Genomic DNA, 15265 nt, shown 5'->3' with positions numbered 1-15265 from the left:
CTAAATAGTGCAGGCTGCGGATGCTACTAAGTCCGCTTTTTGAAGAGGAGTATGAGAAAGAAGTGAAGGCTAGATCTCCAGCTGCACTGGGGTGGGGAAAGAAGGCGACGTCTCCTCATGAGGGGGGGAGGGGTAAGGAGAGGAGAGGCGGTGCCCCATGGGTCTCCAGCCCCGAGCTAAGCAGACCCTGCCACATCAGCACAGCCCCCGCCCCGCCCCCGGCACTGCTCCCCAGATACCCCAAGCCGCCAGCCCTCCCTCTTGGACTGCAGGGAATAAGAGGCTCCCGCCTCCTAGTACCCGGCCTTGGGCGCTCACCCAGTTCTGCCCTTGGTTGGTCAACTTGACTTTCTTGCACAAGCTACCAGGGAGCTCCATGGCTGCCGAGGTTCACACTGAGGTTGAAGAATGCTGCTGGCTGGAAGTGGAAAGTAAGGAAGGTGCGTGAGGGGCGGAGGCGGGGGCGGGGACTGAAGGGGCGGGGCATTGAATGGGAGGGGTGGCTAGAAGGGTGAGCCCGCGCGTGCGCGAAAACCAAACTGAGAAGAAGATAGCTGGTGTTCCGCGAGCTCTCGAAGAGGACAAGCTAGGAGCTAGCAGGGTAGGGTGGGTGGGGAGGAGCGAGAGCGCACGGGCGCGGCCCAAATAAACCTATGGGAAAGGAGTGGGAAAAGAGAAGAGTTGGTGTGGAAGAGACTGCTTACGTCGGTGCGAGCCCTCAGAAAGGGGGGAGCCCGGAGGGAAGTGGGGTGGCTGAGAAGTGGCGGGATCTCCTTTGCGCGTGCGCGTCGGAAGCCAAAGTGAGTGGAGGCGGAAAAAAGGGAAAAGAGTTTGCGTCGGCGCAAACCCGCTAAGAAGACTGGGATCTTGGAGGGAGGCCAGAGGTGGCATGAGATTCGTTTCTCGGCCTTTGTCATTGACGTAAGAGCGCGTCCCTCAGTCTCGGTCTCCTCGTAATTTCAGGCTTCTTGGGGTTGGGAGAGCGCTGGAGAAATTGCGCTTGCGCACTAGAACGGCGTAGTAGAAGGTGCTGGATCTGCCTGTCTGGCAGCTGCTGAAGGACGTCTTTTATTGTGACCCGATTTTAGTGTTTTTCTTTTTTTAACCATAAAGTTAATATGTTGTTCTTCCTGTTCCTATCTGATGTAGACTTTTAAAGAAATTTTGGAGGTGTCATGAACGGACATTTAAGAGCCTATCAAGTGCTAAGTATGAAGATAAAAATAAAGGGAAAGGGCATTCCCTGCCTCAATGAGCTTCATGTCTGAGGAAAACAACATGCAAATAAACAAAACTAGACAGGATCCATTGGAGGTATCCAGAGGAAAGGATCTGAAGGAAGCCAAAGAAGATAGGAGTTGGAAATGAGTAAGGAGAATGTTCTAGAGTGGGGAACTACTGAAAATTCCTTGAGTCGGATCGAAAATCCAATGTCACTGGATTATGGAGTGTATGGCAACTGAGTGGAGGGTGTAATTGAGTGGGAATAAATCTCTGGTAGAAGACCACAAGCAGACTACCAACATATTTCAAGCCTGAGGTAATGAAAATCTACATAAAAATGGCAGTTATCTGTGGAGAGTAGTAGAAAAGGTTGTTGCAAAAATGAAGTTGGCAGGCTTTGGATATAGAGGGGGAGGGAAGAATGAGGACTCCCTCACCACCAAATTCTGAATCTTGGGCAACTGGTCATTTTTGTCCCCATTTTGCCAGAAGGGAGACAGTTCCTGTCCAGAGTTAGACCACTAAAAAGTTTCTGAGATAGGGTTCAGATTCTGGGCTTTCTACCAACAAGCCTATGGGCTGTACCTACTTTATCACCTAGATGACTTGGTTCTATCTTGACCTGCCTCAGGTTGGACTAGATGACATCAAATGCCCCAACTATCTCAAAATCTATAATTTTATGATGTTAGGTCCATCTCCAATTTTTTTTTTTAATTCTCTTAGGCATTTCTTTCCCTACCCTACTCCCAAATCTTCTATCTTCTAAAAATATCAAGATTTGTATTAGATTTTTAAAAAATAATCTTCCATATTTATATCATCTCATCTTGATACAATTTTTTTTTTTTTTACTATCTCTAGAGCAAGACTTCCAAATCTGCCTTATTTCCCCAAACAAATGAGAATTAGCTGGGTTAATCCACTAGCCAATAATTCCTCAGACATTTTTATAATTCAATTTTATTTTATTTTCAGTTCCAAATTTTCTCTTCTCCCCTTCCTCACCTGTTGAGAAGGCAAGAAAAACAAATATACACACATATTTATATGTAATTATAGGTATATATATACATGTATGCATATGTACATGCTTTGTGTTGTGAGGGATGTAGAAGGCCCTTACCCAAAATGACTACTGAGATCACTCAGTAAAAAGCAGAAAAGTTGTTTATTAAAAACCTCCAGAGGATGAGCTGTCCTATTGCGCCAAGAAAGAAAGCTCGCAATAGGAGGGCTAAAGAAGTAGCAAAGATACATAGCTTTTATATAGGAAATTACATCACAAGTAAGAGATCATTGAGAAGGGGAGGAGGAGGCTATTGGTTGTTGCTATTTGGGGAGATTGGAATGGAAGGTTTCTGTTTCCCCGAAATCTCCTGATTTCTAGGAAACAGAAAATTAGGCCTTCAGGCTTAATCAAACAGATAGTGGTCAAGCTAATAGACTAAATATTGATAAATGTCAAATACCAATAAATGTCGTCAGCTTAGGTTAAGTAAATATATTTATAGCTGACCAAGGCTCAAGTAAATATGAGCCTGCACATATTATACAAGTCATAGGGGAAACACAGAAATAATGAAAATAAAATATAGAAAAAGAATTCATACATTCCTGTAAGTTCTTCACCTTATCTCTCTATTCCCCACAACTCCCCCTTGTAATATGTAAATGATTTTTATCATATTTCTGTGAAGAACTCACACACTGTTCAGAATCAGTTAACATATCTATACATTGCTTATCAAGTTCACCATCAAGATCATCTCCCTCTAATACATTTTAGCCTTTTCTCTGAAGAATCATCATTTTAATAGCATCTTTTGTATGCAATATTTTTATAGAGATTGTTGAAGTATTCTGGTTACTAATGTAATTATACAGGGTAGACATAGTGGCAACAGGATAATACCATTGATTGTAATAAATCCATACCATAAAAATTGCTTCCACCAACTATCGTATCACAGAACAGATTGGCATTTGGCAGACATAAAAATACAAAGATAAATAAAGATGACAATCAAGGGAAACTGAGGCACAACATTACACATTCTCCTGAATATTTGAATTACCTCCCCCTGGATACTGGGGAGGTCTCAGCACCATAATTTTGGCCATCCAATGTGAGGCAAATAAATCAAAATGAAACTAGAATATGCAAGGACTTATGGGAAGGGCAAGTCTCTCCCTGACAACCTCCAAGTTAACAGCAATACAAAGGTCTTCATCTCAGCCAGAGAATCCAGTTTGAGATGGACAGGTCACTGTGTTAGGTGGTCTGTAGTCATTTGTGCACTTAACTCAGCTTCTGCTTATATAGAGAATAGCAGGGCTCAAGGCAGTCATGCTGCCCATTCAGAAGGGCACCCCACTCCAGGGGAGATGGGTGAGGCTTGGAGTACCTCCACCTGTCCCCACCTAGAAGAACAGGCTGCAAGTAGAATACAGATTTCTGAGCAGAACTATCAGAGCATGCACAATTAGACCATGAAGGCAGGCAAACCCCGAACTTTAAAGGGTTGATCTCAAAACTGCAATGTTATTGAAAATGCTGAGATACCAATTAAGAAACTGGGGTTACAGGGCTGAAGACTGCCAGTCCCAAGACAGGTGCCTTTATCTTGGAGATTTCCAAAAAACAAAATAGTCCCAAAAACTAAGTCTGCCAGGGCATTTCCACAGAATAAGGGTTTAAAAAGCTAAAATATAGTAAAAACAAAAAAGGACTGCTTAAGGACTTCCGATTCAATCTGAACTGGTGATATAGAGGGTGGGGCAGAAGTACTTAAGGCAAAGTGAACAGAAAACTAAGGGTTTCCACTCTTTTAGGTATTTTGAGAAAAATCGACCAGTTTCCTTACTTCCCTATCTCTTCCTCTTTTTTTTTCATGGAAAGGAATCATCCAAAAAAAAAAAAAAAAAGTCAAATAACCATCCCACGTATAAATCCCAAGAGTGAATTAAAGTTCCTATATATAACAGACTAGTACAGGAGGAGTTTCCTAAAAAATAAATAAAATCCCTCAAACAATTACATATTCTGAAGTGAACATAGATATTATAAACATCTTATAACTTCCTTAACAGGAACAGTTACCAATTTTCACAATTTCCATCCCAAATCTTAAACACACAGTAATAGATGACCAAGTCAGGGTTTAACAGTCATTCATCAACCATTCCCAAGTCCCCCACATCAGACCAAATTATATCAGAAGCATAGGTGATGGTCTCATTCAAAAACTGCTTCATGCTGAGAAATGGGCGAAGAACTAGCTCTCAGTCCAAGCAGAGGGATGGGTATGGTGTCAATCTAAGCTTCAGATGGGCTGATCCATGTTTCAGAAGAGGTTCAATAATCTGTAATTTGACCAAAATCTAGAACAACAAAAAACCAAATCTAACAAGGTTAGAACAGTCTGAGATAGAAAGACTTGATTCACCAGACTGCTGCCAAATGTGAAGAGCTAGCAGCTGAGCATGCTTCACAAGGCAAGTAAATGGCCATCAGCTATATTCCCAATAAATAAAACAACAGTTAGATTTCACAGACCATTGTTAATTGTTCTTTTATCATTTAGAAACTTAAAAACCTGAATATCCACAGACACAAATATCCAGTAACAGACATATGACCAAGCTAAATACTCATTTGCCTAAGTCTTTAGGATATAATAATTATATATAACCGGATTGGAAACAGCAAAGTATGACATGTTTGAATTGCATTAACAGTTCTTATTAACTATTGCTCTGATCATGGAAATCAGTCACAAGAGGGAAAAAAAAATGCAAGAACATAACTATAACATAACATAAGCAATTAAAACTCAACCTTCAGCACATAAGAGAGTGGAGCTTTAAAACTTCCAAATAGTATTAACTATAAGCCCAAAGAATTTTATCTGCAAAGTTTCAGATAAATCCCAGTTATTTACCATGACCTTATATCAGTAACAGTAAGAAATTTATCCCAGAAAATTCACACAATTCTTATATACCCAAGTAGAGTCTTGAATAAGTTGATTACACCAATCATTTTGCTCTTAAAATACCCAATACAGAGAAAAATCCCAAACTACATATTATTCACAACAAAAATATTTTCAAAAGGAAGAAGACAAAAACTATTATTCTTGGAGTCCCTTTCAGATAATTGGCATCAATATAATTAATTAAAACTTGCTATTTTCACATAAAAAGAATCTGCAAAGTTCTTGAAAAGATCAATTAAACTTTTTTGAAATAACCCTTTCAAACTATATACCACATTTCTGATCATATTCTTTAACATTCATAACCATTATGTATTGAAACAAACAAATATTCAATTAACATCTTGCAAGAATATCCTGTCCCTTTAAATCACCATTTGTTTTCTTCAGCCAAAAGTGGCTGCAGCTTTCCACTGCTGCTCTTTTGCTCCCCATGCAAATACACATCCAGTCTCACAGCTGTCTCTCTGTGACTACCCTTTCCAACCAGTTACTTCTTTTTCCCACTGATTTCTTCTTGAAATAATCTGCTGCTACTAATCAATTCTCCTTAAATCACCTTCATTCTCCTGTCCCATCTCTCTGTAACCCTTCTTGACTAGATGCTCCATTTAAACTATTAATTGCTTTTGTAAATCAATCTCTCTTTTCCCTTGTCTTCAAATCACCTTTTTAAACTTTAAACTTCAAGATTCACAATTAATTTTGAACCAAATTTCATAAAACTTATAGTTTACAAATTGCCCAATATTTCTAGAAAGCAACATACCATTTATGTAGGGAGATACAAACACGCCCCCTCTCCCCCCCCCCCCAAGGAATTCTACTGGCATTTTGTTTAATAACCTATATTTCAATTTGAAGTCCAACCAAATATAAAAAAAAAAAAAAAGAAAAGAAAAGTTTCTTCTATTGTAAAGGCCACAATATTCAAACAATTCTTAAGATTTTTACCCAGAATAAATCTAACATGTACAAGGCAACAGTAAAATTATTTCCCCCAATTTCAATTTTATTTCAATTTCTAAATTATAGTACCTCTTTAAAATATAGTAAGTTCCTAAAACTCTTAAATATTGCAGACAATTACCCAGTTTAGTCTTCTTAAACTTTCTGTTCTCTAACTCCATGAAAGCAAACTTTCTAATAATGATTTTTCTTTCTTCTCCTGGCACAATTTTTAGAAACACACCTAGTTTTCCCACAGGTCCAACAGGTCAGAGCGCCCCCATGTTCAACTATTTGCCTCTCTTACTCTATTTTTATTCCTCCCTTCCAATATCTGCAGTTTATTATTTTCAGTCTTAAGTTTCCAATCTTAATACACCCACCAATTTAAAGTTATTTTAAAATTAACCAGTATTTTAGTTTGTGAAATTTCCTAAAATCTACCTAGATATTCCATTCAAACTTCTTTTCTTTAGTAAGCCAGGAAAGAATTAAGCACCAATCCTTGCTTTACCTTGAAAAAAAAATTTTTTTCTGGCAGGAATCCACAAGCCTCCACAGAGCTCCTTGTTTACAGGAGTGATAGCCACTGTTCTTCTATTTTCTCAAAACTTTCCAAACTTTCAGTCTCTGTTTTTATTTTCCCTCTTCTTTCCCCCTTCCTGCAAAGCCACTGCCAGAGGCAGAGGGAGAGAGAGAAAAAAAGATTTTCTTTTCTTGAGAAGCCCAAAACTAGTTCCCAAATTACCTTCTGAAGCACTCTGAAAGAATTGCCACTCTGAATGAATTCCACTTCAAACAATTCAGCCTGATATTTTTCTAAGCCTGCAACACAGAGGCTGAATTCTTATCTCTACAAGCTGCTAACTTATAATACAGAACAAAAAATGCAAAGTAGACACACACACACAGACAAACGCAAACTATTTTCACCTTTTACATACAGATTTAAGTCTGATATACCCAAATAGTCCTGGGATATATATCTTCCCAGTTTTCTTCCCTTTTATATCTGGGAATTCATCCCAGTCTTGAATTCCCTAGGTAATGTCCTTATACAAATTTTTGGACTGCTTCTATACCATTTTACCACCTTGGACCTAGTCCAGGTGTGTAGCCCTTCATTACCTTCACACCCCTGCAGCCACCCGAGAGCTTCCTTAGGAAAAGTTCTGTATCATTGGGATCCACATCAAAAATAAATTTAGGAGGGTTAATCCCTCAGGGTCTCCCTCAACCCAGCTGTAATGACCGCATATTTAAAATCAGCCGGAGTCAGGAATTCAGGTTAAGGGAAAAATCTTCAATCTTTATTGAAATGAAGAGGTGAAAAAAGATTGCGATAGCAATATGGGCAAGAAGGATTGAAATAGCAATATGGGCAGCTGCAACAGGAAGCCAGCTAGCAGACAGAGACCTGAGCTGAAGGGCCATCGCAATGGCAATGCAAGCAGCTGTGTCAAGATACCAGCCAGCAGTTTCTCCTTCCCCTTCCTCTTCCACTCCCCTGCCTCCACCCACCAGAAACGTCATTTTCTATACAACACATCAGGACTTGCACAAAGAGTGGGCGGGGGCCATTCTTTCTCCAAGCATGTATATTAATAGAGTATGGTCCAATTACTATTTAGCCTCACGTTCTTGGGACCTCAGTGCATCAACTCAAGCCTCAGCCCATTACACCCAGCCAATAGACCCCCTAGACTTCTCAGGAGCTTTACCTCAAGAACACGTGTTTCTTTTCAGATTGCTGCCAGCCATCAGGACTCTACTTCCTTCAGTCTTCAATTCTGCATTCCACTGAGTATCCCTGCCTCACGTCATTGACTAAGAGGGAAAGGAGGCTGCTCACCCAGAGCCAGAGACCATGGAGAAAACTACTCCATGGGTGCCTGTCCCTGTTCAGGGTGCACACAAGACATCTCCCACAAAGACCCTATCCCGGAAAGCCCCCAAAATGTGAGGGATGTAGAAGACCCTTACCCAAAATGACTACTCAGAGGTCACTCAGTAGAAGGCAGAAAAGTTGTTTATTAAAAACCTCTGGAGAATGAGCTGTCCCATTGCGCTGTAAGAAAGAGAAAGCTCACAGTAGGAGGGCTAAAGAAGTAGTAAAGATAAATAGCTTTTATACAAGAAATTACATCACAAGTAAGAGAGCATTGAGAAGGGGAGGGGGAGGCATCTAATTGGTTGTTGTTATTTGGGGAGATTGGAATGGAAGGTTTCTGTTTCCCCAAAATCTCCTGATTTCTAAGAAACAGAAAATCAGGCCTTCAGGTTTAATCAAGCAGATAGTGGTCAAGCTAATAGACTAAATATCGATAAATGTCAAATACCAATAATTGTCATCAGCTCAGGTTAAGGAAATATGTTTATAGCTGGCCAAGGCTCAAGTAAATATGAGCTTGCATATATTATACAGGTCATAGGGGAAACACAGAAATAATGAAAATAAAATACAGAAAAAAGAATTCATACATTCCTGTAAGTTCTTCACCTTATCTTTCTATTCCCCATAGTGTAAATGTGTATATATTTCACATATATACATGCATACACACACACACACACACACACACACACATACACATAAGCATACAAAACAAACATCAACTTTTAGCCATGTGTAAGGAAGGAAGGAACAAGGGAAAAGAAAAAATAGGTTTCAATTTGGAATATGAGTCCATCTTTTCTCTGTTTGAAAGTGGGTAACATTTCAGCATGAGTCCTTCGGAATTGTGTGTTGATCAGTTACTAAGCCTTTCAAATGTAATTATCTTCACAGCTCACTTCATTTTGGAAGTTCATAGAACTCCTCTCAGATTTTTCTGAAACCATCTCCTTCATCAATCATAAACCAAAACTTCTTCAATCATTCTCCAAACATAAAAAGAGCTGCTATGAATATTTTTGTACATATGAATCTTTTCCCCTTTCTTTGAGATATAGGCCTAGTAGTGTCATTTTGACCTTAGTAGGGTCAAAATATATGCACTTTTATAATAAATAAATAACAAATATAATAAATAGTAGTGGCATTGACCCTAGTAAGATCAAAATATATAATTATAATAAATACCCTTTTGGACATAAGGCTATTTATTATATCATATGATATTACATATGAAATAAAAGTATGCATATATTTTCCAAATAGGTCTCCAGAATAGCAGGACCAGTTCTTAGCTCCACCAACAGTGCATTAGTACACCTATTTTTCTTTCAGCATCTGTTATTTTCCCTTTTTGTCAGATTAGCAAGTCTGATATGCATCAGGTGATACCTCAGACTTATTTTAATTTGCATTTCTCTTAATGATTTAGAGTATTTTTTCATGCAGCAATTGATAACTTGGATTTTTTCCTCTGAATTGCCTTTTATCTTTTAATCATTTTATCAGTTGGGGAATGGCTCTTTTTCTTGTAAATTTGACTCAGTTCTATATATATTTCAGAAGAAAAACCTTTGTTAGAACAGTTTACTACAAAAATGTTTTTCCCAGTTTCTGTTTTTTTTTTTTCCCTAATTTTAGCTTTATTTTATTTGTACAAATGCTTTTTATTTTTATGTAATCAATATTGTTCATTTTATCTCCCATGAACCTCTTTATTTTTTGTTTGGTCATGAACTCTAACCACAGATCTAATAGATAAATTCTTCCATGAACCACTAATTTGCATATGATGTTGCCTGTTTTATCTAAATCATATACCCATTTTGAGCTTTTCTTGGTATATGGTATAAGTTATTGTTCTGTGCCTAGTTTCTACCACACTACAATTTTCTCAACAGTTTTTGTTGAGTAATGGATTCTTGTCCTAATAGCTTGGATCTTTGAACTTAGCAAACACTGTGCTGATTTGCTTCTATATATTATGTGCCTAATCTGTTCCACTGTTCAATCTCTCTAACTTCATACACAGTACCAAATTGTGTTGACAGTTACAGCTTGATACTATAGTTTTGTGCACCTCATCACTTCCCCCCAAAAGAGCTGTTTACCTCAGTTTGAGATCTGATATTGCTAGGACTCCTTCCCATTTTTTTGTCTTTGATTATCTTGATGTTCCTGACTTTGTATTTTTCCTGAAGAATTTTGTTACCTTTTTTTTTTCTAAAGCACTATATAAGGTAATTCTTTGGAAGTTTGGTATGACAATGGATAAGTAATTTAATAAATATTGTCATTTTTATCATTTAGTTTGGTATACAGCTGAGCAATTACTATCTCTATAATTATTTAGGTCTTTATATGAAGAGTGTGTTTTAATTGTATTCCGAATTCCAGTGTGAAGATTAGAAGGTATGCTCCCAAGTATTTTATACTGTCTGTGTTTATTTTTATTAGAATTTTTCTAACTCTTCCTGCTGAATTTTCTTAGTAATATGTAGAGTTACAGTCCTTCACTGTTATAACTACTTTCTAATTTTAATTAATTTTACTTTTCTTTAAGAATTTTGACGCTTGTGTTACTACTGGCCTTATATCCCAAAGAGATATAAAGAAGGGAAAGGGACCTATATGTGCCAAAATGTTTGTGGCAACCCTTTTTGTAATGGCTAGAAACTGGAAAACGAATGGATGCCATCAATTGGAGAATGATTGGGTAAACTGTAGTATATGAATGTTATGGGATATTATTGTTCTGTAAGAAATGACCAGCAGGATGAACATAGAGAGGGTTGGAAAGACTTACATGAACTGATGCTGAGTGAAATGAGCAGAACCAGATCATTATACACATCAACAACAATACTATATGAGGATATATTCTGATGGAAGTGGGTATCTTCGACAAGGAGAAGATCTAATTAAGTTCCAATTGACCAATGATGGACATAATCAGCTACACCCAAAGAAGGAACACTGGGAAATGAATGTGGTTTTCCCAGTTATTTTTTTTCCCAGGTTATTTTTACCTTCTGAATCCAATTCTTCTTTTGCAACAAGAGAACTGTACAGTTTTGCACACATATATTGTATCTAGGATATACTATAACATATTTAACAGGTATAGTTAATCTAGAGGAGGGGATGGAGGGAGGGAAGGGAAAAGTCGGAACAGGAGTGCAAGGGATAATGTTGTAAAAAATTACCCATACATATGTTCTGTCAATAAAAAGTTATAATTTTTTTATAAAGAATTTTGATGCTTGTCTTTAGTATTATTAGTAATTAATTGTTGACTGTAACTTTTAGCAAAATAGCTTTCCTGATTATCTCTTTTAATTCTGTCTGGTTTTGTTTTTGCTTTACCTGAAATCATAATTGCTATCCTTGCCTTTTTTTTAACTTCAGGTGAAATATGTAATAGATTCTGTTTCAGCCCTTTTGCTTTTAACTGTGTATTCTGTTTTAAATGTGTTTCTTGTAAACAACAAACTGTTAGCATCTGTTTTCTAATCTAGGTTGCTCTCCTTTTATGTTTTCTGATTGATTTCATCCCATTCACCTTTACAGTCACAGTTGACTACTAACTGTATTTGTCTACAATTTATTTTCTTTTAGTTAGCATTTCCTTTGTTCCTGTGCCCTCTTTGGGTCTGTTGTGTATTTTACTATTTCCTTTCTTAATCTCCCCTCCCTTTTTTCCTCCCCTTTATCTTTTTTTCTCAGTATTTCATTTTTCCAAATACATGTAAAGATAATTTCCAATGTTAATTTTTGTAAGATTTTGAGTTCCAATTTTTCCTTACCTCCTTTATCTCCCTTCCTTCCCAAGACAGCAAGCAATCTGATATAAGTTGTACATATACAATTATTTTAAACATCTTTCCTTATTAGTCATACTATCCAGGAAAAAGCAAATCAAAAGCAAAAAACACAAGGTAAAAAAAGCAAACCAAAAAAAAAAAAAAAAAAAAAGGTTAAAATTGTATGCTTCTATTTACATTCAGTCTTCATAGTTCTCCCTCTGGATATGGATGGCGTTTTTTTATCCCAAGTTTGTTGGAATTGTCTTGGATCACTGTATTGCTAAGAAGTGCTAAGTCTATCCATAGTTGATCATCATATAATCTTGCTTTTACTTGTATAATGTTCTCCTCGTTCATATCACTTCCCTTACTCAGTTCACTTAGTGTCAGTTCCTGTAAGACTTTCCAGGCTTTTTTGAAATTAGTCTGCTTATCGTTTCTTACAAAACTATGTTCTATATAGTTCTACTATAGTTCTATATAGAACTATAAGAAATATTCCATTACATTAATATATCCTAACTTATTCAGCCATTCCCCAACTGATGAATACCCATTCAATTTCTGATTCCTTGCCACAACAAAAAGAGCTACTATAAACATTTTTGCACATGTGTTTTTCCTTTCTCTTAACTTCTCTACTTCCCACTTCCCTGTTCAATAAGTGAATCTGTACCCAACTATGTTTATATAATTATTTTCTACTTGAATTCATATAAGAATTTCTACTTCTTTCTCATGCTCCATTGCTTTGACTTTTTTTTATTCATGCTTATCTTTTTGTGTTAACACTTGACTGCTCTTTGTCAAATTGTCTACTGAACTCGAATCCACTATCAGGAATACTTGGAAGTTATTTTGTTAAAGGTCCATTCTTTCCCCTGTAAAATTATACTCAATTTTGCTGGGTAGGTTTTTCTTTTTCTTTTCTTTCTTTATTTCTTGCTTTATTTATTTATTTGCTGAGGCAATTGGGGTTAAGTGACTTTAAGGGGTCATCTCAGATACTTATCAGATTGGCTAAGATGACAGGAAAAGATTCTGGTAAATGTTGGCGGGGATGTGGGAAAACTGGAACACTAATGTATTCTTGGTAGAGTTGTGAACTGATCCAGCCATTCAGGAAAACAATTTGGAACTATGCCCAAAGTTTTTAATCAAACTGTGCATAACCTTTGATGCAGTAATAATAATACTGGATCTGTGTCCCAAAAAGATCATAAAAGAGGGAAAGGGATCCACATATGCAAAAATATTTGTAGCAGCTCTTTTTATAGTGGCAAGGAATTAGAAATTGAATGGATGCCCTTAGTTGTGGAATGGCTAAATAATTTAGGATATATAATGTAAGGAATATTATTGTTCGGTTAGAAATGATGAGCAGACTAATTTCAGAAAAGCCTGGAAAGATTTACATGAATTGATACTAAGTGAGCAGAACCAGGAGAACATTATATACAATAAAAGTAAGATTATATGATGGTCAACTTTGGTAGTTAGCTCTTCTCAGAAATACAGTGATCCAACACAATTTCAATAGATTAGGTTACAAAATGCCATCTGCATCCAGAGAGAGAACTACAGAGACTGAGTGCAAATAGAAGCATACTATTTTCACTTTTCTTTTTCCTCATGTTTTTGCTTTTGTCCTCATTTTTCTTTCACAAAATGACTAATATATAAATGTATTTTAAATAATTGTACATGTGTAATTTATACCAGATTGCTTGCTGTCTTGGGGAGAGAAGAGGTAAGGAAAAGAGGAGAAAAAAGCTTTGAAATTCTAAGTCTTAGAAAAATGAATGTTGAAAACTATTCTCACATGTAACTGGGAAAATAAAATGCTGTTGAAATTTTTTAAATAAATAGATAATGTGTGGGGCTTGTGCAAGACTCCCTTTCCCAAATTAACATATCAGCAACATCTTCAGGTACAAAGAGAAAGCATTTATTTAATCCCTGCAGGGAGAGGTCCAGACACACCTGGGAGCCATCCCAACTCCCACCATGTACTCCTGGAATCTGGCCAGCTTCTGCCTTGTGCAGGACTTAAAACAAAAGGCCTGAGCCTTCTCATTTAGATAGACTAAAAGGACATAACCATCCTTGATCAATGGTCATCAATGGTGGCTGCCTCCCACAGGTCATATCACTTCCTATAACTTAACTTCCTGCATCCCAGGGTTCAAAGCTGGGAATAGGGATCATGTAACTTCCTGAAACTCAAGGCTCAACTGGATATAGGGATCATGTGATTTAGGTCTATTCTCATAAACTTGAGAAGACTTCAATCAGTCCCATTCATCTTTTTCATCTGTTTCATCTGATATATATATATATATATATATATCTTCCACTGTGACCTAGACAGCTTCAGGCTAGTTGCTGTTTACTATCAACTGTAATCTGCCCTTTACCATTTAGAACCAACACCTGCACATTAATAGAAGCTTTCAGGAACTACTTTAGCTACTCCTGAACTTGGCTAAATCTTGAACTACTCTAACGATTAAGTGCATAAGCAAGCAAGTGACAGAACATTGCTGCTTAAAACAATGAGCAGGAATCAGACCCCGCTTCCACCTACTCCCACTATCTGTCTTGGAAACCCCTCATCACAGCAAAGATTGGCATCTGGCAATCATAGAACTACAGCACTGTGGAGGCTTGGGAGCCTCAGGTTCATTGTCACATCATCCCCAACTCAAGCAGTCTATACCCAGACTCATTTGGGAAAAAGGAAAGAAGGTCTCATCTTCTGGAACTGCCTCAGGCTGACAAAGGATGTGTAGCTGGCCCTACCCAATGGAGTCTGGACTGAAAAGGGGAGATAAGTGAGTTGTAGGCAGCAGTATCCAGTGCTGAATGTCAGTCAGGTGTCAGGTGATTTCAAATTGACCAAGTGGTTGGAATTTCATGACTCAGAGTCTGGAAGAAGCAACTCTTACAAGTATACTAAAAATACAAGGACTAAATAGGAACAAAAGAGAAAGGATAAACAAAAGTAGAGTTAATATAGATTACCTCTATATTAACATATTATTAACACTAGGGACAGTAACCAGGAACCTCTCCCAGAAGAAAACTGGAGGAAAGGGGGAAAGGGGAGGAGATGAGGCTATCATGAATGCCCCTCAACCAAACAGCTTTCCTAGGATACCAAAGAATGTTTTTCCCAAATTCTTGCTTTTGGTTCCTCGAGTAGTAGGTGCAATGGCTAGAACACATGCCCTTCAGCGAGTATGATCTCTCCCAGCAAAAATCCTAGAGCCTTATAAGGGAAGGTTTTTACCCAATTAGTACTGGTGTTAACAAAACTGAAAGCAGTTTGAATCCCCTGCAAGGAGCACATGTGCAGGCCCTTCCCTTTTCAGAATTTACTTGCCTGGGAG

General features: G+C 37.6%; 1 protein-coding gene and 1 long non-coding RNA gene across 2 annotated transcripts in view; one reads left to right on the top strand and one right to left on the bottom strand.

The window, feature by feature from the left end:
• Positions 1 to 815, bottom strand: part of PAPSS1 (3'-phosphoadenosine 5'-phosphosulfate synthase 1) — a 112221-nt gene extending 111406 nt beyond the window's left edge. Inside the window, exons 1-2 of the mRNA XM_051965260.1 lie at positions 705 to 815; positions 319 to 418 (exon numbers count right to left, since the gene is read on the bottom strand). Of these exons, the coding sequence (XP_051821220.1) occupies positions 319 to 378 (60 nt within the window). The 5' untranslated portion in view covers positions 379 to 418; positions 705 to 815. The remainder of the gene's footprint in view (positions 1 to 318; positions 419 to 704) is intronic.
• LOC127540543 (uncharacterized) lies at positions 418 to 11321 on the top strand. The gene is made up of 3 exons (XR_007948220.1): positions 418 to 601; positions 1150 to 1540; positions 7920 to 11321. It is a non-coding gene; the product is annotated as an uncharacterized LOC127540543 (long non-coding RNA).
• The last annotated feature ends 3944 nt before the right edge of the window (positions 11322 to 15265 follow it).

Source organism: Antechinus flavipes, chromosome 6 (genome assembly GCF_016432865.1).
Source record: "Antechinus flavipes isolate AdamAnt ecotype Samford, QLD, Australia chromosome 6, AdamAnt_v2, whole genome shotgun sequence".
In the NCBI taxonomy this organism is placed as follows: domain Eukaryota; kingdom Metazoa; phylum Chordata; class Mammalia; order Dasyuromorphia; family Dasyuridae; genus Antechinus; species Antechinus flavipes.
Note: the sequence above shows the minus strand (reverse complement) of the source record. Positions and strands in the feature narration are given on the sequence as shown.